At 53.8% G+C, this 23,741-nt stretch overlaps 1 protein-coding gene across 1 annotated transcript in view; it reads right to left on the minus strand.

Moving 5' to 3' along the window:
* Positions 1 to 1,028: 1,028 nt before the first annotated feature.
* The window catches only part of ECE1 (endothelin converting enzyme 1), a gene marked incomplete at both ends in the record, with an annotated part of 45,018 nt that continues 22,305 nt past the window's right edge, over positions 1,029 to 23,741 (minus strand). The window contains 13 exons of the mRNA XM_084242724.1: positions 1,029 to 1,205; positions 1,752 to 1,847; positions 2,751 to 2,941; positions 4,032 to 4,099; positions 4,739 to 4,849; positions 7,504 to 7,607; positions 10,608 to 10,685; positions 11,097 to 11,195; positions 12,316 to 12,426; positions 15,838 to 15,952; positions 17,840 to 17,982; positions 21,947 to 22,138; positions 23,040 to 23,105. Of these exons, the coding sequence (XP_084098850.1) occupies positions 1,029 to 1,205; positions 1,752 to 1,847; positions 2,751 to 2,941; positions 4,032 to 4,099; positions 4,739 to 4,849; positions 7,504 to 7,607; positions 10,608 to 10,685; positions 11,097 to 11,195; positions 12,316 to 12,426; positions 15,838 to 15,952; positions 17,840 to 17,982; positions 21,947 to 22,138; positions 23,040 to 23,105 (1,551 nt within the window). The remainder of the gene's footprint in view (positions 1,206 to 1,751; positions 1,848 to 2,750; positions 2,942 to 4,031; positions 4,100 to 4,738; positions 4,850 to 7,503; positions 7,608 to 10,607; positions 10,686 to 11,096; positions 11,196 to 12,315; positions 12,427 to 15,837; positions 15,953 to 17,839; positions 17,983 to 21,946; positions 22,139 to 23,039; positions 23,106 to 23,741) is intronic.

Consider the following 23,741-nt stretch of genomic DNA (forward strand, 5'->3'; position numbering starts at 1 on the left):
GAGGGTTTGGATTCTGTGTGACGTGAGAGGTTTTCTCTTCTCCTTCCGCTGTAGGAGAGGGTTGGCAAGACAGACCCCAAGGCTAGGATGGGGGGATTGCTGCAGCGAGGCAACAGCCCCTGGACAGATGTGGGGTGACCAAAAGAAGAGGGGCAACTACAGCACAGAGGGTGCATCTGATGGGGGACAGTCTCAGCCTGGCAGGGCCCTGGGGTCTAAATCCAGGGTGCCCAGGCACCCCAAGCTAGGTTTGAGGGCCCCGACCTGCCGCAGCCACCAGTCCCCATTGCTGTGATTTGAGGACCACACCTTTCTTGCTGTGGTTCCCACTGCTGGGCTGGTGACAGGCAGGCAAGGTGTGAGATGCAAGTGTGTCCCCCCCCACCCCCCGCCTCTCCTCCGCACCAGGTGACAGCGGTGCTGGTGCTGAAACAGCATTTTCTGTATTTGGGGCCCTGCTCAGGAGCTGGGGGTCGCTTGCAATAAGGGAGAGAGAGGGGCAAATCGGGGGGCTTTTCTTGTCCACAGGTTCTTTAGAAAAACAGAACATAATAAATATACCAATCCTTTCCTCAAAAAAAAGTGTTTTAAATGCATTATTTCCCTGAAGACTTCCAGTGTTTTCCACAATGTTTAAAAAATAGTTTCCCCAAAAATATATCTTTAAAGCATTTGACACAGTGGTGTTTGTGGTGCATCTGGCGCAGATGTGGGCTGGGGAGACTGTCCCGCTGCCCTTGTCAGCAAGGGGCCCAGGCCTGTGACAACCGGCTTGACACCCAAATGCCCGTCGAGTTGACGCATGTGTGCCTGGATGACAGGGTCTTCACGGGGGAGCAAATCTCGGACTGAGTTGAGAACATACCGCAGGCTCAGCTGAAGGGCCTCCAGCGCGGGGAAGAAGGCCGGGGCGGCCAAGGGCTGGGCCACGCCCTGGATGCCGGATGGAGGGGGCAGCCTATGGGCCCAACCCTGGGGCTCGTCCGCATCCCTCCCCCCCTCCGTCTTGGCTCGCGGTCCTTCGCCCCTCACCAGACTTCACACTTGTGTTGAGGGTTCATGGGGGAGCCGAGCGGGCAGTGGAAATGTTCTGAGAACTCCCTGGAGTTGGAGATGGAGCCGATGACGCGGAAGCGGGAAGGGCTGTGGGGATCGGTGATAAGGCCTTCGTGGGAGCTCTCAGGCGTGCGGACAGAGCACCAGACCTTGGTGAGGGCGACAAGGGAGAGTCTGGTGTCACTGCAGGCACCTGAGGCCACCACACTGGTCTCATCCACGGCTGCTGGAGAATGAGCCCCCCACCCTAGGACACCCAGGGTCTGCCAAGTGTGTAAGGAAGATGGCGGGGGTCCTCCCTTACTGCAGCCTCCGCAGTGTTACCTCCAACTGGGCTCCTTCAGCCAGAGCAGCATGGCTATGCCCCTGGCACTCACGTTAGATTTCACCTGAACAGGGGCTTCTGCCCCCAAACCAGTTTAAAAGCTCAGATTGAGTTCAGATCACTCACCTCCTGGGCAGAACAGACGGTCTAATAGCCCGGAGGCTCTGGGGCCAAGCGAAGGCTAGAAGCTGAATGCCCACCTGAGGGACAACCTGGAGCATCTTGAGTTAAAGAACTTTCTGGAACACCCTTTGTATCACCTTGTCCTCTCATCTACCTGATGCAGGGATGCTTCTAACAACAATCCCGCTCCTGGGACAGTAAGACGGCAGAATGTGCTGGAGCCTGGCATTTTTCCTAATGAACTCACCTGTGCAAACCCAAGGAAGAAGAGCTGGTTGTTGGTGAGGCCCAGGGTGGGCAAGGTCTGCTCGGCACCATTCTTCTTCACCCAGTTCTGGTAGGCCTGGTGGGACAGCAAAGGACGCTCAGGACCCCTTGATGCAGAAGCAAGCAGTGGGGACAGAGGGTCTGGAGTGGGAGGTCTGGGAGCGCTCTGGACCTGGGCCTGAGCTTCTCTGTACTCTCTGCACTACTCCTGAAGAGGGGGGCATTGAAGCCTATGGCTTTCAGCACCATCTACACGCCACTCGCCCCCAATGCATGCTTTCAGCTCCAGACTCCGCCTCAGTTTGTACATTCAGCTGTCATAGCTGGACATCCAAGAGGCATCTCAAATTTAACACGGTACAAGCAGGACTACAGATTAAATACACACTTAACACTTATACACACATACACTCACACGCTCGCCCCATCACAGTAAATGGCACCACCAACCACCTCGTTACTCAGGCCCAAACCCGGAACTCCCCTTCGACTTTTCTCTCTCAATCAAATCACACCCCGCATTGGACCAGGTCTCACTCTTTGTCTGTTGCCTGGATGACCTCACTGCAGCTCTCCAACTAGTCTCCTTCACCAGGCCACGTCCAGTTCCCTCCCAACAGAGCAACCTAACTCATCCTCACAAAGCAGGATGGCACACTTTCCTGTAAAGGGCCCGACAGCAAATATTTTCAGCTCCGGAGGCCAAAGTTTCTGTTGCAACTACTCAGTTCTGCCAGCGTCATGGGAAAGCAGGCACAGACAGCAGGCCTGGCCACATCCCAGCCAGATCTGCACAGATAAAACAGGCCAAGGGCTGGAGCGAGTCCTCAGGCTGCAGGTTTGCTGGCTCCAGTATGAAAAGGGTCAATTGGATCAGGTCATTCTTCTATTTAAAAACCCTGCTGTGCCCACTGTAATCAGAATAAAGCCCAAGCTCTTCACTGAGCACACACAGGTGGACATGCAGGGGCGGACCCACCCGGTAGGCCGCCTTGAGGCCCCCGTTGTCGGCGATGTTCTCCCCCAGCGTGTGCCGGCCGTTCACCGGCTCCCCGTTCACGCTGTAGTTGCTGTACTGCTCCACCATGCACTCTGTCTGCTGCTTGAACGCCTCCACGGACGAGTTCTTCCACCAGGGCCGAAGGTTCCCGTCCTTGTCATACTCTCGGCCTGCAGGGTCAGAGGGAAGCGGAAAGTCAAGGGGAGGAAGAGGCAGAGAGGGCTGCTGCTGCTGGTGCTTCTCCTCCTGGTGGGGCTGGGCGTGCCTGTCCAGCCACACATCTACCAACCAGCGCAGGGAGGCCATGCTGGTCTTGGCATTAAAGGAGCTGGGGCAGTTGGCTGGTGGGGGAGGGGGCAGGGGTGTGGCTGGAGGCCTGTGATGTAGCAAAGGGGCAGCATGTTCCGGTCCGGACAAGGCTGATTCATTGTCCAGGCTGGTCCAGGGGGGTAACTGCAGCTGGGAGTGCTAGGGTCGCAGGCCCTACCCTCTGAAGTCCCACCTCTTCCTTCCTGGCCTTGGGGACCCCACGCAAGAGGCAAGAGGATGCTTCTGGAGGTTAATTGGTGAGGGAGCTGACTTCAGCTCCTCAAAAGTGGAGGAAAAAAGGGCCTCCCCGGTGGCACAGCAGTTGAGCGCTGGGTTGCGAAGCTGCACGCAGCCTCTGCGGCGCCGGTTCCATCCCCGGCTGCTCCCCGGCCACCGGAGGAGGGTCCCACATGGCGCGCAGACCTCTCCTGCCGCCCGCTGCTCCCCTCAGCAGTGTACTTCGGTCCTTCTGCCTGCCCTGCTCCCCAATCTGGCTCTGGTGAATTCTCTCACCCTCCCGCGCTTCTGACTGTACCCAGTGCTTGTATAAACAAAAAACAAACAAACAAATAAAAAAAAAAAAATGCCTCTACTAAAAAAAAAAAAAAAGTGGAGGAAAAAAGCATGGACCTGCTGACCACTGATGTAGCACCCACAGGTGATACCACCCCTGGGTACCAGGCCCCTTCCAGGAACAGGGATGGCACTGTGTTGCACAGGCCTCAGAGCCACCTGTGGGCTGGGATCATCAAGCCTGTTTTACAGCAAGGAAGAGGAGGCTTGGGGAAGTGCTGGGACTTGCTAACGTTTACACAGGGGCAGAGCCAGGGTCAGGCTCCAGCTCCATCTGTCTCCAAGGCTAAGACCTTGGAAGCGAAGGGAGCCAAAGCAGAAGCACTGGGAACAGGGAGCACACGGGCCCTGTCTGTAGGGCGCCTCAGGAATCCGTACCTTGATCATCAAAAGCATGAGTCAGCTCATGGCCCACGACGACACCAATGCCACCGAAGTTTAAGGCCCTGGCAGGAGGACACGAAGGGAGAGTGATGATGCAGAACCCCGCTTCCCGGCGGGAGACACAGCACAGCCTGGAGCACCCTGTGGGACGTGGCCCCTGAGGTTGGCCAGAGGCCGTGAGCCGGCTGCGGTCCACCTGTGCCCACCAGATGCCCGTGCCGTGCTGGATGCTCCACACGGCTGCACAGTCCTCTTTGCGCCTCTCCAAAGTCAGGCATTAGTGACTGACTCCCAAATGAGTAAACCGGGGCAAGGAATGAATGGCTCAATCTCAAGGGCCATGCAAACAGCAAGTGGCAAGCCTGGGATTCAAAGCCAGGGACGGGTGGATATCCTTTCTGAGATGGTGTCCTCACCCTTCCCAACTTGTCAGCTATGGCAAGTTAGAGAAGCCCCCTATAGGGGCTCCTGAAGCCACCATGCCCCAAGGTGCCCGGCACACCGGGGCTGCCAGGCCCAGGAGACCCTGCAGGGGAGCACAGGGCTTTGCTCCCCCTGCAGCTTCTCTGCAAGTCCCGAGTTAGCTGGCTCAGTGGGGCAGAGAGTGGCTCAAAGACAGACTTGATGGTGTTGTCAGCCCTGGGCTGCAAGGCTGATGCGGGGGGCGGGGTCACGGCAGACGAAGAGCAGAGGCATCCTACTTGGGTGAGGAGCGGGTGTAGAATGGTGCCTGCAGGATCCCAGCTGGAAACACAATCTCGTTCTTGGTGGGCGAGTAGTAAGCGTTCACCATGGGCGGGGTCATGCTCCACCTGCAAAGAGCAGACAATGAAGGCCCAGGCCCAGCAGAGGGGAGGCAGGCAGGCAGCCCAGCTGAGGGTACCCAGAGCCTTAAAAAGTACACTCCCTGGGCCTCCCTGGTGGCACAGGGGTTAAAGACAGCGCTCTCAAGTTATCGGCAGCCACTGCAGCATGAGTTTGATTCTCAGCAGCCGGCCAGGGAGTTACCTACATGGTGCAGCAGACCTCTCCTGTCTCACCCGCTGCTCCCCTCAGCAGTGTATTTCAGTAGATCTGCCTATTCTGCTCCCCACTCTGTCTCTGGTGAATCCTCTCACCCCCAGCATCTCTGGCCTATACCCCAGTTCTTCTATGCAAAAAAATAAAATAATAAAATAAAATAAAAAATATATATTACATGAAAGCATCACTATCTAGGAGATCCTTAAAACTCCGGAAACCACTAATCTCAAAGTACAGGTATATGAGCTACAAGATCATGTGTGGGTAAGAGACTCATTAAAAGTCTAAGACAGACCCCTGGATTTTAGTGGAACAGAGGGTGAAAAGTTCATGGGGACATTTTCCATTTCCATGTTGTGATGAACCTTTAAGAGACCACACCTGTTGAGTTTGGGTATAATATCAACAAAGAATGTACACAAGCACCAGAAAAAACTATTCAAACAGCTCCCGCTTTTCAACTGCTTATCTGTGTGATTGTCATTATATATTTCAAAACAACAGCTTGCGACAGCTTGCAGAAGCAGATGTGGGGACCCAGCTGGCTTCTGTTAAGCCAGACATTAAAGATATTTGCAAAAGTCAACAAAGCATCCCTCACTAAACTTAAAAAAGAGTTATTTTTCATAAAAATTGATAGAGCCCATGCAAGCAAGGAAGCTCTTGGAGTCCAGTCACTTTTTTAAGAGAGTCCTGAGAGCAGAGTTTGAAACTGCTGGCGCATGGCAGTAGCGTGTTTGGCCTCTTTGGGGTCTGCATGGTGTGGAGGAAAATGGTTGGTTAGGAGTGGGGCGAGACAGAAGGATGTTTTCACCAAGAGCATAGGACAGCTCTTGGTGTCTCCTGATGAGTCAACAGAGAAGTGTTAAAGGTTGCCTGGAGCCTTGAAAAGATAGAGACATTTAAATGGTCATATTTATAGTCAAATAATTTCTATACATTCAAATCGTCAAATAATAATCAAGATACACGGGCCTCCCTGGTGGCACAAGGGGTTAAGGCACAACCTATGAAGCAATCCACGTCCACTGCAGCACGAGTTCGATCCCCAGCCAGGGAGTTACCCACATGGCGTAGCAGACCTCCCCTGTCTTGCCCGCTGGTCCCCTCAGCAGCGTACTTTGGTCCATCTGCCTGTTCTGTTCCCCACTCTGTCTCTGGTGAATCCTCCCACCCTGGCCTGTACCCAGTTCTTGTATGCATAAATAAATATTAACAAAAAAAAAAAAATCAAGGGCCTCCCTGGTGGCGCAGCGGTTGAGCACTGGGTTGCGAAGCTGCCCACAGCCTCTACAGCGCCGGTTCGATCCCCGACCAACCGGGCGAGGGTTCCCACATGGCGTGCAGATCTCTCCTGCCACCCACTGCTCCCCTCAGCAGTGTACTTCCTCAGTGTGCCTGCTTTGCTCTCCCCTCTGGCTCTGGTGAATTCTCTCACCCTCCCGTGCTTCTGACTGTGCCCAGTGCTTGTATAAATAAATAAATTAATCTTTAAAAAAATAATAATCAAGATACATTAAAGGGCAGGAAGCAAAATCTAAATTAAAAAATTTAAGCTAAATTAAAAGACTCCAGATAATCCTGAAACACTGAGGCAGTGTCTATACCATATTTTAGAGATGAAAGACCACTTTTTATGCATTAGGGGTAATCTGGAAGAAGACAGAAATTATGAGAAAACAGAGAAGTTCAAACTCTGTTGTCCATGAGGGGGCGCCAGAGGCAAAGAGAAGTTGCTTCACCTCTTGGCAAGATTTCTGCAAACTACTTTAGGAGAGGGACTCAGTCTGGGGACTAATCCTGGGGTGATTATATCTGAGTTTTCTGAGGAGACTTAAGCAACTGATAGTAGGTTTCAATCCAGATTGTTCTTAGTAAGAAGGTCTGGGGTACAAGGCTAGGATGTTCTATTTAAAAATAAATTCCTGAGGGTTCTGGTATGCATTGAGGTGTGAGGGCCCATCCAGAACCTTCCCCAAGCCTTTGTCGGGGAGCTGCCCCTGAGAAGCCACCGTGTGTGAGTGAGGACTCAGAGGAAGCCAGGCCTGGCTGAGGGCCTGCTCTGCTGGACACTCCCAGGAAGTACTCACATTTGATTGTCACAACCACCCAAGAACCAGCTCCTCTGGCCTCTCTAAGATAAGAAAGCAAAGTCTGGAGATTCAGAGCTGGGATGTGATGCCAGGTCCCTCAACTCTGCCAACAGGCAGGAGGCGGGAGTCACCTCTGGGCTGATCCCAGCTCTCGGCTGGACAACACTTCCTGGGTACCCGTTTCTCCACCTGAAAAGTGGGACAACGCACCCACGCCTCGGAGGCCCACCTGCCTGTTCCATTAACTAGGGTTAAGTGCAGCCAGAAGGGAAGCTCACCCCAGGCAATGCGTGCCCACAGCCACCGTTCCCCCTCACCCCCACCCCCCCAAGGACAACCCGTGAACTCACTGGTCTCTGTTGGGAGCTTTCCGGAGCTGGTCAGCAGTGACCCTCCAGGAGAAGTTGAAAAACCGCATGGCATTCTCAAAGTAGAGGTCTGGGACTGCGGTGTACTGGACAAGAGAGCAAAGTCCATCATCAGAGCCCAACCTGGATGCACCTCGGATGCACGGTTGCAAGACCCTTTTAAAATTGAGACCCCGCGTGGGCCTCCCTGGTGGTGCAAGGGGTTAAGTCTCAGCACAGGCCTCCCCGGTGGCGCAGCGGTAGAGCGCTGGGTTGCGAAGCTGCCCGCAGCCTCTATGGCGCCGGTTCAATCCCTAGCTGCTCCCCGGCCACCGGAGGAGAGTCCCACATGGCGCGCAGACCTCTCCTGCCACCCGCTGCTCCCCTCAGCAGTGTACTTCAGTCCTTCTGCCTGCTCTGCTCCCCGCTCTGGCTCTGGTGAATTCTCTCACCCTCCCGCGCTTCTGACTGTACCCAGTGCATGTATAAACAAAACAAACAAATAAATAAATAAAAACATGCCTCTATTAAAAAAATATATATTTAAAAAAAAAAAAGTCTCAGCACAATGAAGCTATCAGCAGTCACTGCAGCATGAGTTCAATCCCAGGCCAGGGAGCTACCCACATGGCACAGCAGACCTCTCCTGTTTTGCCTGCTGCTCCCCTTGGTAGATCTGTATTTTAGTAGATCTACCTGTTATGTTCCCCACTGTGTCTCTGGTGAATCCTCTCACCCTCCAACACCTCTAGCCTGTACCCCAGTTCTTGTATGCATAAATAAATCAATCTTTAAAAAAAATTGAGACCGGGCCTCCCCGGTGGCACAGCGGTTGAGCGCTGGGTTGCGAAGCTGCCCGCAGCCTCTGTGGCGCCGGTTCGATCCCCGGCTGCTCCCGGGCCACCGGAAGGAGGGTCCCACATGGCGCGCAGACCTCTCCTGCCGCCCGCTGCTCCCCTCAGCAGTGTACTTCGGTCCTTCTGCCTGCTCTGCTCCCCGCTCTGGCTCTGGTGAATTCTCTCACCCCCCCGCGCTTCTGACTGTATCCAGTGCATGTATAAATAAATAAATAAATAAATGAATAAATAAATCTTAAATAAATAAATCTTAAATAAATAAATCTTAAATAAATAAATAAAATAAAAAAATCGAGACCCCGTAAGATGAAGGATCAGTTTATGGGACAGAGTCTAAATGGAGGGCTCGGGGCTGCAGGCTGGGACCCTCTAGGGCCTGGCATGCTCCCCCTTTATGTTAAGAACCCTAAAGTCCACTTAGAGAGTCATTAAGAGCCTCACCCAGGACCACTCAACACCTCATCATGTCTTGGGCTGTGGACACCCCTTCTGCAGTGACAGGCCCTGGGCAGGAAGTGCCCCTGGCACCGTCAGCGAAACTCTATGATGGACGGCAGGGGCCAGGCCTGAAAGTGCACGTCAGACCCTGCCACACCATGACCAAGCATGTCCAGCGTGGCTAGTGTGACTTTTACCTAATTTGTCTTAACTTAGAATTGAATGAATGAAGGCACCATCTTCATCAAGTGACGCTGAGATCTCTTCAGTCAAGCTGGGATCTGCCTCTGAAACTGGCATCTACATACACCTTCCCATCACTCAGCCCAGCCTCCCCGCTCTTGTGGGGCCCCCCCTCAGATCTCTTCAGAGCTTTCTGGCTAATGGGCCCTTGGGGGCAGCACCCCGGGCTGTGGGCTCTGCCTGTCTCCAGGAGCCCCTGGACCCCTGGATCTTGTAGCATGACGCCCTGGAGCATCTCAAATTATTCTCAAGAAAAAAAGGCTGCGGAATGAATCCCATATTCTCAGAAGTAATTTTGACATTCTTAGGTTTTAAATATAACCCATGATGAGGGGTTATTATAATTGCAAAAATGCCTGAATTCACAAATTGCAATCACAAGAAGATATAAAACTTTTATCTTTGGGGGCAGAGAAACAATCCACTTAAAGGAATGAGTTGCCAGAAGCTTTCCCCACGAGACACCGAATAACTGTTATTGCCCAAATTAAGCTCAAAAGTGCATTTGGGACTTAGGCTTCCTCTTTCCCATTAGCATTTTTTTAAAAAGATTTATTTATTTATACAAGCACTGGGTACAGTCAGAAGCGTGGGAGGGTGAGAGAATTCACCAGTACCAGAGCGGGGAGCAGAGCAGGCAGAAGGACTGAAGTACACTGCTGAGGGGCGCAGCGGGCGGCAGGAGAGGTCTGCACGCCATGTGGGACCCTCCTCCGGTGGCCGGGGAGCAGCTGGGGATCGAACCAGCGCTGCAGAGGCTGCGGGCAGCTTCGCAACCCAGGGCTCAAATGCTGCGCCACCAGGGAGGCCCTCCCATTAGCATTTTAAGGTCCAAATGAGACGTCCAGATTTCTCTGGAAATGGGGGACCAGGGGATTCCATGGAGAGGCATAATTCTGGGAACTGTAAAGGAGGAGGAGATACGAGGGGCCCCACTCTGTATCCTGCCCTGATGTTTAGGTGCACCCATTCTCTCTGCATCTTCCAGGACCTGGTACCCCCCACTATTTCCCACTCATGAAATGGAGCTGACTGTTTCTATAGGGGCACAGCTCTGGTGCCCACTTCTTTTTTTTTTAAAGATTTATTTATTTATGCATACAAGAACCGGGGCACAGGCCAGATGTGCAGGAGGGTGAGAGGATTCAACAGAGACAGAGCGGGGAACAGAACAGGCAGACTGACTGACACATTGCTGAGGGGAGCAGTGGGCAAGGCAGGAGAGGTCTGCCACGCCATGTGGGTATCTCCCTGGCTGGCAGGGAATTGAGCCCGCGCTGCAGAGGCTGCGGACAGCTTCACAGCACTGTGCTCAACCACCTGCGCCACCAGAGAGGCCCTGATACCCACTTTTGCACATCAAATGGTGGTGGCTCAGGGAGGCAGGGCTTTCTGCTGGCCCAAGAGAGGATGCCCCTCCTGCCTGGTCCACACCCAAACCCTAGCACGACATCTTGAAAGTCTTGACAGTCACATGGTGCCTCCATCCAGACCCAGCCTCTGCCCTTTCCCAAGTGGGACCTGCAGAGGCATCTGGGGATGCAAGTGGGCAGTTTGGGAGTCACTTACGTCATTGAACACTTTATCGAGTTCCTTGGGGTCCATGATAAAGTTGGGGTAACCTATCATGTTGTAGATTGCATCCGCCTGGACAGGAGAGACAGAGGACAGTGAGTACCAGGTGATGCCCTCAGGATGTGGGTCCTCCTACCTCAGGGCTTTCACACAACCTTTCTGGAAAGATTCCCCTCCTATCTAACTGTGACTGATACTTTGGGTCTGCCTTAAGTGTCACTGTGCAAGGGCAGCCTCCTCTGGTCACTACCCACTGGCATCATCAGCTCCTTTGCTCCCTGTTCGAGGCTGCGCATGCCCTTCTACTCACACTGGCTTGGTCTCACGTGGCCACTAATGCAGCCATGTGCTCACGGCTGTCCCTCCATCCTGAGTCCAGCCTGAGGGCCGCACAGCACTGTGCTGAGCTCAGGGGACAGAGGCAGGATCTCCTCCATCACCTGTTCCTGCTGCCACCCCCTTCAGGGCCCTGGCGAGCCTCACCTTTTCCTTGGCTGATTTCCGAGTGTCTTCATCCATCCACTTCAGGCTGCTCAGGCTCTCCTCAAATGCCTTCTTGATCTCCAGGATTATCTCGCTGGCCTGAGAAGGCAGGTGCAGAGGCAGTGAGGCCTGGGCACAGGGCTTGCCTACACGCCACGGCCCCCACGCACAAGGAGGCCGGCGGGCTGGAGAGTAAACTTGGCTTTGCTTCCAAGGCTCAGCTTCCAGATGCTGGGCTTGGGCAGTCAGAGCTGTGGTCCCCACTCCCATCTCTTCTGAGCACCAGTACCCCCCAAGCTAGGGCTGGACTTCATGTACAGGGCTCCCTGGCTAACATGCTTAGGAAACGCGGGGTGAGTCTTTTCTTAGGGGGCCTCCCCACAGCCTGTGATGCAGAACATGTACTGTGGTTCTTCCCGAGAGTGCTAGAAGACATGGGCTTTCTCAGGTTTATTGAGCCACAGAATTTCTTTCTGGTGGGTTGAAAGCAGAAACCTAGAGCTCTCAAACTCAGGAGCAGCTTCAGAGATGCTGGGCTCGGGCTGCCCTCCAGGGTGACTAGTCAGCCCTGGAGGTGGAGCTCCCGGAGCAGAAACTACAGAGGGCTGATGGCGACAGGCCCCAGCAGACCCCGCATAAGTCACTCATGGGTTCGTCACATAAGAGATTTGAGTCTCAGTTTGCTAACCTTTGGCTATGAATAATATGCACGAAAATACTATTAGTACTAAAACCCAACAATAATAGAACAGCTGCCCTGTGTTCAGTCTGGTGCCCCATATGTATAGCATCTCATTTGATCTCTCTCTGTGGCCCCCAAGTTACAGGTAAGGGGCGACTACTGCCCCAATCACCCAACCAGGAGGTGGTGAATCCAGGGCTGGAGGTGGGGCCTGGCTGCTCCTCTACCTGTCCAGGACAGACTGTCACCTGTGGGGTAAGCAAAGTCACCCTGGAACTCGTTGCTGCTCTGCCAGCCTTACCCTGCTCTGCACCCCCAGGAGGCGGAGACAGCGGGACACCCTTGCAGCTCTCGGGTGAGGCCTAATGATAGTCCAGACACAGTGCCCGGCGCCTGACAACAGCAGCTGTTACAAGTAACTGCCAGTATCCCAGGACCTGGGAGTAAAGCTGAGCCCTGGCCAACAGTCGGTCCAGAGCGTGGCCGCCACGTTGCGGGCGTGACACCATGGCCTGTGTTCAAGGGGGATGCACTTACAATGTTCTTGCTGTCCTCGGCAAAGGTCGCTTTGACAAACATGGGGCCCAGAGCAAAGCCCAGGTTGTTTTCTGTGTCACTCACGCAGAACTTCCAGCGAGGAAGACAGGTCTGAAAGACGAGCGAGAGCGGTTACGCCTCCCAGGCCTCCCTCCCAGTCTCTGTCGAGCTGGGCTCACGTTTCCTTCCAGTACCTCAGGGATAACTTTTCTGACCCAGTGGCAGTTATTTTAGAGTCAAGAGGCCACAGACATCCCTGCCGCCTCCCGCACCGGGCGGCCACCAGGCTCTGCACCCACACTTTATAACTGGAATCCTGCTGAGAGGTCAGAAAGAGCCTGCGGGGCAGGGTGACCAGCCCTCGGCAGACAAGGAAACACTCAGCCAGGCCGTCGCTGGCCTAGGGCCCCACAGTGAGTGAGCAGTGCTGTGACGTGACGGGAACTCTGGCACGTTGGCCCCACAGCCCACACTCTCATCCCTGCTTGGGCCTACCTACATCCATCTGTGCCTGAGAACCGTGGGGTGTGACCTTGTCTACCTCCGAGCAGCAGGAAACCTTCCTTGGAGGCAGGACCCAGTTCAGTTAGAGTCTCCCAGAGGGAGACCTGCCCCAGCAACACTCAGGACTTCAATACTTCTGTCCGTCCAGGCTCTCGGCCTGGCCCAAGAGCCCTGAGGACGCAGCCCCCCGGAGCTTGGCTCGGAGCCCCTGCGGCGTCCTGCCCGCTGCTCCTTCCCACCCAGGCAGCCTCTGCCATACACGGAAGACTGCCTGCTGCTGCAATTAAGTGACGTGGCCCACGGCTGTGTGGTTACAGCAGCATTCCAGCTCAGATCTCCTGGCCTCAAGTCCTGGGCTCGTCCTCTCTACTACACAATGGGATACTCCCCAGCTTTACAGACTAAAAGTATTTGCACAAATGGAGGTGTTCTCGAGGGTCCTGGGAGACGAGCTCAGGGATTTTCCCTTACAACAGATAAGCAGAGAGGTATAAAGACAAGGTGACATACTGGGACCTGCACCAAGGTGGATGGACCTGGCCTGGGCCTAGAAACACCATGGTGGGGGTTCACCCCACTGGCCCTGAGGAATCCAGGGGCCCTGACAGAGAGCTGCCCCCTGCCCTGGCCTCCCTGTGCCCTGCCAGCTCCCAGCACCTGCTGAGCACCCTGCACTTTGAGCCGGGTCCAGGGAAGCTTGCTCCATCCACCCACCTACCCACTCATATGCCTACCTATCTACTAATCTATCTGCTTACACTGTGGTCAATCATACTAAGATTTACCATGGTAACCCCTTTAAGAGCACCCTTCAGCAGTACTGGGTGTAATCACATTGCTTTGCAACAAATGTCCAGAATTTATTCATCTTGCAAAGCTGAAACTCTGTATCCACTGACCAACATCTCCCCATTCCCCAGCCCCCAACCCCTCAGTCCCTATCAACTCAGCCTCAGGAAGCTGATTTTTAACTTTTGCTCCTGCAGAGCAGAGGCTGGGGTGCACAGTGTTTGGGGTACAGGTTGTAGAGTCTGAGGTGTGGGTTTTGAGCTCACTCTCCACTTTGGATCTGTGTTTTGAACAAGTCCCTTCCCCTCACGGAGCCTCAGTGTCCTCATCTGTAAAATGGGGTGATGATAATAGCTCCTAATACACGCAGGTGTTGTAGGAACTCGGTGAGCCAACACCTATACAAGGTAAACACTGATGATATCTTTTAGAATTACGATCATTATTGCTTGTGAAGAGCTGAAAATGCAGAAGAGCTGTAGTCAGCCAGACGGACTGAATCTAAGTTTGGCTGCTTCTTGGCTGGGGGGCTTGGGAAAGCCTCCGCGTCCTCATCTGTAACCTGGGTGGGTAAGCGATGGTGCAGGCCCGCCCCACACACCGCCTCTGTGATAGCCTCTGGGTCCTGACCATCTAGATCCTTCCTGTTTAAAGTTCCGGGAAGGGGCCTCCCCGGTGGCGCAGCGGTTGAGCACTGGGCTGCGAAGCTGCCTGCAGCCTCTGCAGCACTGGTTCGATTCCCGGCTGCCGGTCGAGGGTCCCACATGGCGCGCAGACCTCTCCTGCTGCCCACTGCTCCCCTCAGCAGTGTGTTTCTCAGTCTGCCTGCTCTGCTTTCCCCTCAGGCTCTGGTGAATTCTCTCACCCTCCTGCACTTCTGTCTGTACCCAGTGCTTGTATAAATAAATAGATAAATAAATAAATAAATCTAAAAAAAAAAAGTGAAAGAAGAAATGGAGCAACATTTAAAAAAAATAAAAAATAAAAAAATAAAGTTCCGGGAAGACCAGGCATTCCAGGGTCAGAGTCCACTTGTTGCCATGTGTCTGACCCCGGGGCTCATCCAGGGCTGCTCCCAAGTTGGTGTGGCAGAAAGGCGGGTCAGCTGGGCTGGGCAGACGCTTCCTCTGCCACCCAAGGGGCTGGGCGGCTCAGGTAGCTGGCTCCCTGGGGAGACCTCTGGTCAGGAGCAGGGCTTGTTCACAGCCACCCTCCTCCTCAGTCCCTTTCCTGTCAAAAATGGTGTACACAGGATGGGAGAGAAAGGAGAGCTTTTTCCAGGGTGAACCCCAGGGCTGGAGGCAGGTGCCCACATCCTGCATTTTGTGCCAGTCCTTATCTGGTTCCCTGCTTCACCGGGCCTGGGAGGGGCTTTGAGGACAGGGAGCAGCTGGAGCCAGCGCTGCTGTTTTCTGGGGGTTTGCTGGTCACTGTCCTGGGGTGTAGGGGAGAACAGAGTGTGCTGGGTGGGCTTGGCACCCCCACCCCTCTCGCTCTGTAGCTGGTGCAGTTCCCAGCTACCCCCAGAGTCCTGGTTCTGTGGGTGCAACTATCTTCTGCTCAGCTCACCTGGGCTCTGGGGACACAGATCCATCTCGCATATTCCACCCTGAGCACGGATGTCTGGCTGCGTGAATGGGAGGGTACCCGCCACGTGCTTGGGGAGAAGGTGGAAGTGGCTGGCTCAGGAGCTTCCCACTGGTAGCAGGTTCCCTGGGGGAGGGTGGGGCAGGGACCTGGAGCCCTGGGGCCTCCAAATGAGCTCACCCTTATGGTGGGCAGACTTAGGGGTGGTGGAGGCCACTTGGTCTGGGGCCCAACGATGCCAGTGAACTCACCATGAGCCAGTTGCTGCTGTGCATCTGTCATGCTTATGGGGAGGAAGTAGTATTATTGGGGGTGCCCTGTGCAAAAGGAGGAGGGTGACTGTGCCTGTCTCTCAGGGGATGTGAGACCTTGGACTGGCAATGAGCTAAATCGCTGACTCTTTGTAAAGAGTCCCCTGGAAGCTTCTGCCCCTCCCCAGATGGCTTAGGTCCCCTCCTGTGCATCGAGGGACACCAGGGTGACTCCCATAGAGGTCCCTGTGATTCTCAGCCTATCATGTACCCATCCTATGAGCTTCATGGCCCTGGATGGGGGTACCCTGGTCACAACAGACCCCAAACCACGGCTTGGCACAGAACAGGTGCTCAGCAAGTGAATGTGAAAGCACAGGGACAGACTCACCTTCTTAGTCCCATACATGACTTCCATGAACTTCTCATCGGCATCCTGAAAGCGCTGATCGAGGAAGGAACTTGTCTTCCGCACCAGGTTCCAGATCATGTAGTTGTTCAGCAGGCTGGGGCAAGAACACCACACAGGCTCAGGAATGCCCGCAGCCTGTAGCTTGCAGCACATTTTCTGCTGACCTCGAGGGGTGCTTGGACCTTGCCTTCCCATCTCAGGCCCTTTCCTGGGCTGCCTTTGGGCCGGTTACTGCTCATCTAGGGGGATCCTGGGTGTCCTGGTGAAACCCTCTCTGGGCCTAATGTAATGACTTGTACACCACAAGTGCTCAGTACATGCTTGTTGCAGAGCAGTGGCAGCCTGGATGGTATATGGTACCGGGCTGGAATGGGGAGGGGGCTGCCCAGTGTGGAGGTGTCCTGGTCAGAAGATCAGAGGTGGGAAAGGGAGGCTAGGAACAGAAGGGGCAGGAAGGGAGCTTTGGCAGCCAGGCCAGGGTCTCCATGGAGGAGAGTTCTCATTACCCCCACTCTGAGGCACAGAGAACTCTCTGTGGCTGTTGTTACTTTTACAAAGAAGTTGCCTGAGCACAAAGCAATGCCCACTGCAGTGACCATCTAGCATTAAATTGGAACCAATCTAAATGCGTGAGAATGGGGGAGGAGGTGAGTAAACAAGCATATGTATATTCCATGGAATACTATGCAGCCATGAAAAATGAGGTCTGCAGAGAGTTTGAGATGACAGGCAGAAAATGCTTATGATAAAGTTCAAGGGAAAATAGTCTAGACATCAAGTCATAATGATAACAGAATAAGAACCATGTATTACAAAATCTACATCCCTTACACATAGACTTTCTATAAACATCCAATGAGATTGAAGGTAGTGTTTCGGGTAATTAAATTTTTTTCCCTATAGCTTTAAAAATTTCCCCAACAAATCTTTTTTTTTTTTTTTATTTTATTTTATTTTTTTTTTTTAAATAGAGGCATGTTTTATTCATTTGTTTGTTTGTTTGTTTTTTTTTTTTTTTTTTAATACATGCACTATGCACTGGGTACAGTCAGAAGCACGGGAGGGTGAGAGAACTCACCAGAGCCAGAGCGGGGAGCAGAGCAGGCAGAAGGACCGAAGTGCACTGCTGAGGGGAGTAGCGGGCGGCAGGAGAGGTCTGCGCACCATGTGGGACCCTCCTCTGGTGGCCGGGGAGCAGCCGGGGATCAAACCCGGAGCCGCAGAGGCTGCGGGCAGCTTTGCAACCCAGCGCTCAACCGCTGCGCCACCGGGGAGGCCCCCAACAAATCTTTTAAATTTAAAAGCCTATCATAGGGCCTCCCCTGGTGGCACAGCAGTTGAGCGCTGGGTTGCAAAGCTGCCTGCAGCCTCTGCAGTGCCAGTTCAATCTCCGGCTACCAGCGAGGGTCCCGCATGGCGCGCAGACCTCTCCTGCTGCCCGCTGCTCCCCTCAGCAGTGTACTTCAGTTCTTCTGCCTGTTCTTCTCCCTGCTCTGGCTCTGGTGAATTCTCTCACTCTTCTGACTGTACCCAGTGCTTGTATAAATAAATAAATAAATCTTTAAAAAAAAAAAAAGCCTATCATTTATTAACTAAAAACATTAGCTAACATTTACTGGGTCGCATTCTGGGTCAGGCACTATGTTAAAATACAATACTTCACATGGATTATTTCACTCAGTTCTCACAACCACCTTATGTGGCAGGTGCTATTTGTGCCTCCTTCTTTCACACAAGGAAGTGAACCTTAGTAAGAATAAGAAATTTTCCCAAGGCTACAAAGCTGATAGGAGGAGCTAGGATTTGAACCTGTGACCTGGGTGCCCTGCTGCCTCTCATAAAAAGCCAGCCCCATGGCCCATTTTCCTGTTAGTCTGTCATTCGCTGCCTCCACCTGTTCTGCGTGAGAGGAGGGCAGTAGTGTGTGATCCACTGGTATGTCTGCGAGAGACCAGTACCAGGGCCCTGGGGGGTCCCTTACCACTTGTCGGTGTTGTTGATGAGGGTGGAGACCTGGCCAAGGTACTCTTTGTCGTAGACAACAATGGGCTCGGACTCATTGATCTCCACTGGGTAGAAGATGGTGTTGAGGAAGGGCAACCAGTTGATGGCAGGGGCCAAGGTCTGGAAGGGAAGAGGACAGCGTGACCTGACAGGGCTGTGTCTCCCAGGCCCCAGTCTCCAGGGGTTTCTTCTGCCAAAGGTGTCATCTTTTTTCCCATCCTTGCACTAGAGCTTGACACTGACGGTACCGCAGGTGTCTAAAGAGACATTAGTCAGAGATACTGTAGCTAGAACTCCAAGGAACCAAACAGCAAACTGTAACTTGAAATGGAACTAGGACAGACTAAGAACAAACACAGACAGCAGCAACAGCTACCCTTGGACAAGCCTTTCCTGCACCAGGATCTTTTGCAAATGACTCACATGTCTTCCCTCCACTGGACCTCATGACACCTAGCAGGCAGGGACTGCAATCTCCACCTTAGTGATGAAGAAACTAAGTCTCAGCCACGCCTATAATATACAAGTGTGTAAAACCTGCAGCTCAGTGTCTGGGGCCATTTTCCAGCTTTCTTACTGTATAATCTTGGGTAAGCTGATTGCCTTGGGGTCTCAATGGAAAAGTGGGAATCATCATCGTAATGAATCCCACCTCATAGGGTTATGTATGAGGATGAAACAAGAGTTAGCTCTTGTTTATGCAACACTTGTCTCAGCAACATCAACAAGCTTCTATATACAATTGGTAAATTCTAGAGTGACGGCCATATGTGTAAATTGCTTTGGCGCGTGGGTGATTTTTCTCAGGCATGGGGTCTGGAATATCAAGGGTAAGATGATAACCTTCAGTAGGAAAGGAAAAGCTGAGAATGTATGTGGGTAAACAGTCCCACCATGGCCACTGTAATCTATCCAGGGTCGGGAAGAGGTGTGCCTGGGAGACGTCAGCCCAGTGAGCCTGCCCTGCAGTGGGATAAGCTAAGCAAGGAAGGAGACCTGGATTGGAGTCACCACCAAGAGTCAGCTCTGGGACCTCAAGCTATTGTGCGACCTTTCTCTAAAATGAGGGGCTTGGGCCTCCCCTGGTGGCGCAGGCGGTTGAGCATCGCGCTATGAAGCTGTCTGCAGCCTCTGCAGCGCTGGTTTGATACTGGCTGGCTGGCGAGGGTCCCACATGGTGCGGCAGACCTCTCCTGTCGCGCCCGCAGCTCCCCTCAGCACTCAGCAGTGTATTTCATCAGTCTGCCTGTTCTGTTCCCCACTCTGTCTCTGGTGAATCCTCTCACCCTCCCGTGCATCTGGCCTGTACCCCAGTTCTAATATAAATAAATAAATCTTAAAAAATAAATAAATAAAATAAAATGAGGGGCAACACCCTTTAATCCCCCATCCCCAAACTGCTGCTCTGCTCCTCCAGGGACCACTTGCTCAAAAATCTTGTTTCCTCTCTCCCTCGCTTTTCTGCTCAGGCAGATAGGTGCTGGGGCTCTGCCTTCACATTTCTGTGGGTATAGAACCTGCAGGTGTCCCTGTGACAAGGTTGAACTGGGCTCAATGCTTACACCTCCCTGATGGCATAACCCGCTGACGGGGATGCCTGGGAAAACAGCCAAGTTTACAAAATGTCATTGTTTCTATAACTGATAAAAGCCTCAAAAACAGCAGGCAACTGGAACTGTCTAATCAGGACCCAGAGAGCAGGTGGTGACACATCCTACGACTGAGCACAAGCCTGTCCCTTTAGGAAGAGCAGGTGTTCTGTGCAGGTAAATTCCCACAGTCCCGAGATAATATGTATGATGAATTTTCACATTTTCAATCTTTACTGCTTCGGTGAACTAACTTAAACATGTGTGCCGGGGCCGTCTCCATGGAGATGGACCAGAGGACACAGCTGGCCACCAAGTGGCCAGGAGGCTGCAGAGGAGGCAAAGATGGGGTTGCTGGTGCTCTTGGGCTTCCTCTGAGTAGAGACCTGGAAGCGGCGGAGGGGGCACAATTCCAAACAAGTTTTTGTGTGGCAAGTTCCTAGAAAGAAGTGGGGAACATCCTCAGATCCCAGAGAGGCAAGACAAGGATGTCCGGTGCATGGTTCTGAACACAAACTCCCCCGGGAGCTGGACCAGAACCACTCAGTGGAGGCAGGAGCCTTTCCCTGAGTTCCAGGGAGTACGGGAAGAAAATCAAATTTCCAGACACCAGAAACAGCCAGACAGTCTGTCCCAGGGCAGAGAGAGTCAACTTGGTCTGTGCTGGGGACCTTGGCTGGCACACTAGTGACGAAGGAATAATGCTAGTGACGTTTTCACGATGAGTGCCAACTTGCCAAGTGGAATCTCAGTCTTTGCCTCCTGTCATCCCCACAGCCCAGTAGGTAGAGATTTTCTCTAGGACACCAAGCCTCAGGGGTTCATAATGTCTTAAACGTTGATACTGTTTTTTTATATATGTATGCCCATTTCTCCTGGGAGACACTCCAGGCTTTTCAGCCTGTTTTCAAAGGACCCTAACTTAGTGAAGACCCTGGTCCTCACCAGGCCCAGGTCTCCCGTGGCCTGGTTCTGGCACAGAGTAGGGGTGAATGAACACACAAAGCCCCACTTCACGAGCGGGGAAACCAAGGTTCAGAGAGGCAAGTTAGGGGACTTGTCCATGGTCACGCAGGTCATAGTGGGGCGGGGCTGGAGCAGCCTCTGACCCCAAGCCCAGGGCCCACATGCCTCCAGGCTGCTGCTGACGCTGCTAAAGTCTTCCCCAGCCTGGCAGTTGTGCAGCTGGAGAGAGGAGCTTTTCCTGCTGCGAAGGGTGCAGCAAAAGTGACAGGAGAGGACGCCTGGCTGGGGCTGATGTGCTCAGGGGCACTGTGCCTTCCTGGCAACTGTGGGGTGCTGAGGGACTACTGGGCCCCCCCTGGGGCTGAGAACAGGGCAGCTGGAGCAAAGCAAACCATACTGCACAAATAGCATTTCCCTCGACCTCATGGTTCCGGGGAGAAAAAACAGTGCCAGATGGAGCCCATCACAGGCTGCTGATGTCCACAACAACCCGCCTAGCACCACTCTCCCTGATGCCAACATCTCTGGGGACCTAATGGGCTGTGACACACAGAAGGAGCCAGGCTCTCTTGAAGCACATCAAGAGCAAGGACCCAAGGTGGCCCTGTAGACTCCTGATGGGCAGAGGAATTGAGGGAGATAAAGGCTAGGGGTCTTGGTGTTCCTCCTGCAAGGAGAGGAGGAGGTGAGCCCAGCTCTGCCAGGCAGGACTGGGTTGGGCAGAAGGCAGAGAAGAAGGGAGGAACCATTTTGATGGAGCCCCAACACTGGGGGCCTGGACATGCTCTCCAGAGGGGGAGCAAGGTCCAGCCAAGTATTCTCAGGCAACGGCAGGAAACAGGAAGATTGGTTGAGCCCACTTGGCTGATTCCTCTGCAAACCTGGGGGTCTGGGGTAAGGCAGGACTGCAGCACCGGAGGAAGTTGGAAGGAGGACAGGGCAGGGTACCTGCTCACCACCCGTGACTCCCAGGCAGCCACCAGGGGGCAGCCTTGGGCTGAGGCTGACCTACAGAGGGGACTTTCTCAATGGGCTATCCCTGGCACAGGGCACCCAACCCTGTGACGCCGCTAGGAGGTCACAGGGGGACATGGGCAAGAGCAGAGCTTCAGTAAGTCCAGTGTGCAGCTCCCCAGTCACGTAGGCGCCCACGGCCTTGAACACACCCCGGAACCTCCTGGCTTGGGAAAGGGAGAAGAAAGGACAGAACCCACCCCTTGTTTATTGTTTGCTGTACCCCAGGCTCCATGAGCTCGGTGCTTGAGAGATGAGCAAAGCTCGATCAAGGTGAGTCTCCCCGGGAAAAGCTGTCACAGAAAAGCAGCCTGGCGTAGCGCAAGAGATGAACTGTGTGGACTTCAGCAGCTAACTTGACCTCTCTGAGCCTGTTTTTCCACCTGTGCACCGGGGATGACGATCACACCTGCTTCACAGGGTGGTGCTGAGGGTCTGATGGGTTGGGTTTAGAGCTTGTGGCCCCTCACCCTCTGCCCTGCAGCCCTGTGGCTGTCCCAGCCTTGGCGGGTTACCTGTAGCTCGGCTGCTGTCACTTTGTGGTAGATGAGCTCCTCATCCCGGCGCTTCTCCTGGGGGATGGTGATGTTGGCCAGCGCCGTCTCGAAGTCCAGGATCTGCTGCATCTGGGGCCGGATGGCATCCTCGTCCCCCCCGCCCAGCAGCTTCCCCAGTTGGACCATGTAGTTCAGGTATCCTGTCAGCACCTGTGGGGCCAGCACCCCAAACTCTTAGGAGCTGCAGCCCATCACTACCCCCATCACTACTGGCTTTAGCCCAGGACAGGGAGTGGAGGCTTCACCCAGGAGACACCCTGGAAACCAGCAGCAAGAATGATTCCAATGTAATCTCTCTGGGGACTCCCAGCAGCCCTCGGGGTAAAGCCCACACGTCCCTTGTGGCTTGGTCCCTGCTATCCCTCCTGGCTGTTTGACATATGAAAGCCATTAGTGGGGATCCTGGCACCATGAGGCAGGCTGTGTCTTCACCACTGTCTCCAGACAACTAGGTACTTAGTAGATGCTTGCTCAATACAAGCAGGTGGAATAAGGAAAGAACAGACAGTGAACTTCAGCAAGGTCCCCTGGCCCCCGAGGATCAGGGGTGGCAGCCAGGGAGAGATGGGCATGGACTTTCAGGGATCTGGATGTGAATTTCAGCCTCATCGCTTACTGGCTGTGCAAGCTCCATAGGGGCCACTCCGTATCTCTGAAACTCATTCCCTCCTCTGTAAAAGGCAAGGAAAAGCCACAGCCATGGGACAGATCCGGTGAGTTCAGAGACATCCAGTCTCTGCAGGGTTATTGGGTCTTGGGGGGCAGAAGAGATGGATATAAAAGGCCGAGCACCCACAAATAGTGTGGCCGTTATCACTGTCTTGCTTTAGAATGGGCACCAACAACACCTGTCCCCTGCCCACTGCACCCACGGTGCCTAATTGTGGGAAGCCTGGAGGTGTCCCCATGCCAGGGACTGCCTGTAACCCATAGGTAAGGAACACGTGTTTTTCAAAGACCTGCACAGGGGGACACAGGGAGAGGTGGGATGTTGTGGGGAGTAGGCCGGGTGGTGGTGTGGGAGTCATTCTCTCTGGAAAGGTGAACTCACCTTCTCATTTTCAGTTTTGTTCAGATAATAGTCTCTTGAGGGTAAGCCCAGGCCAGACTGGTCCACCTGGAGAGAAAGGAGGGTGTGAGGGGGACTCACCTGCCCACTAGCCTCTGCCCCTGTCCCCCCCCCCCCGCCCCGGACACTGTGCAACCAGTGGAGGGTCCCAACAGAAGCACAAGCTGGTAGCTGAGGCAGCCCCTGCGACGGGCCCACTGTGTTCCTGCCCAGCCTGGGGACAGCACAGGGACTCAAGCCCCCTGACCAGGATAGAATCATTCTCCTCTTCACATCTCCTGGCCTCGGGAAGGACCTGTGTCATCAAACGCTTCCTCAGGTGATGCAGTGGTTAAGTCATTCCCAAGCTGTGTGACCTTAGTTAAGTTACTAAACCTTTCTGACTCTCAGGTTCTTCATCTGGAAATAAGGAACTTCCTAACCTGGGATTCAGGAGAGTACCAGAAAAGGGCTTGCTGAGAGCCAGGCAGGTAGGGGTCAGAAACACCACCAGAGCCTATGACGACACCCTGACATACCTAGAGATAGTTCATTTGCTTGATTAGGAAAGTTCAGCTCAGACAGGTTGAGGCATTTGCCTGAGGTCACAGTGAGGGAGTAGCAGAGACAGGTGGAAATGCAGCCCTCACGCCCTCCGCCTGGGCTTCTCACTCCTGCATCTGGAGTGGGCGAGCCAGTGCTGGG

This window comes from Talpa europaea, assembly GCF_964194135.1.
Source record: "Talpa europaea genome assembly, chromosome: 9".
Taxonomy (NCBI): domain Eukaryota; kingdom Metazoa; phylum Chordata; class Mammalia; order Eulipotyphla; family Talpidae; genus Talpa; species Talpa europaea.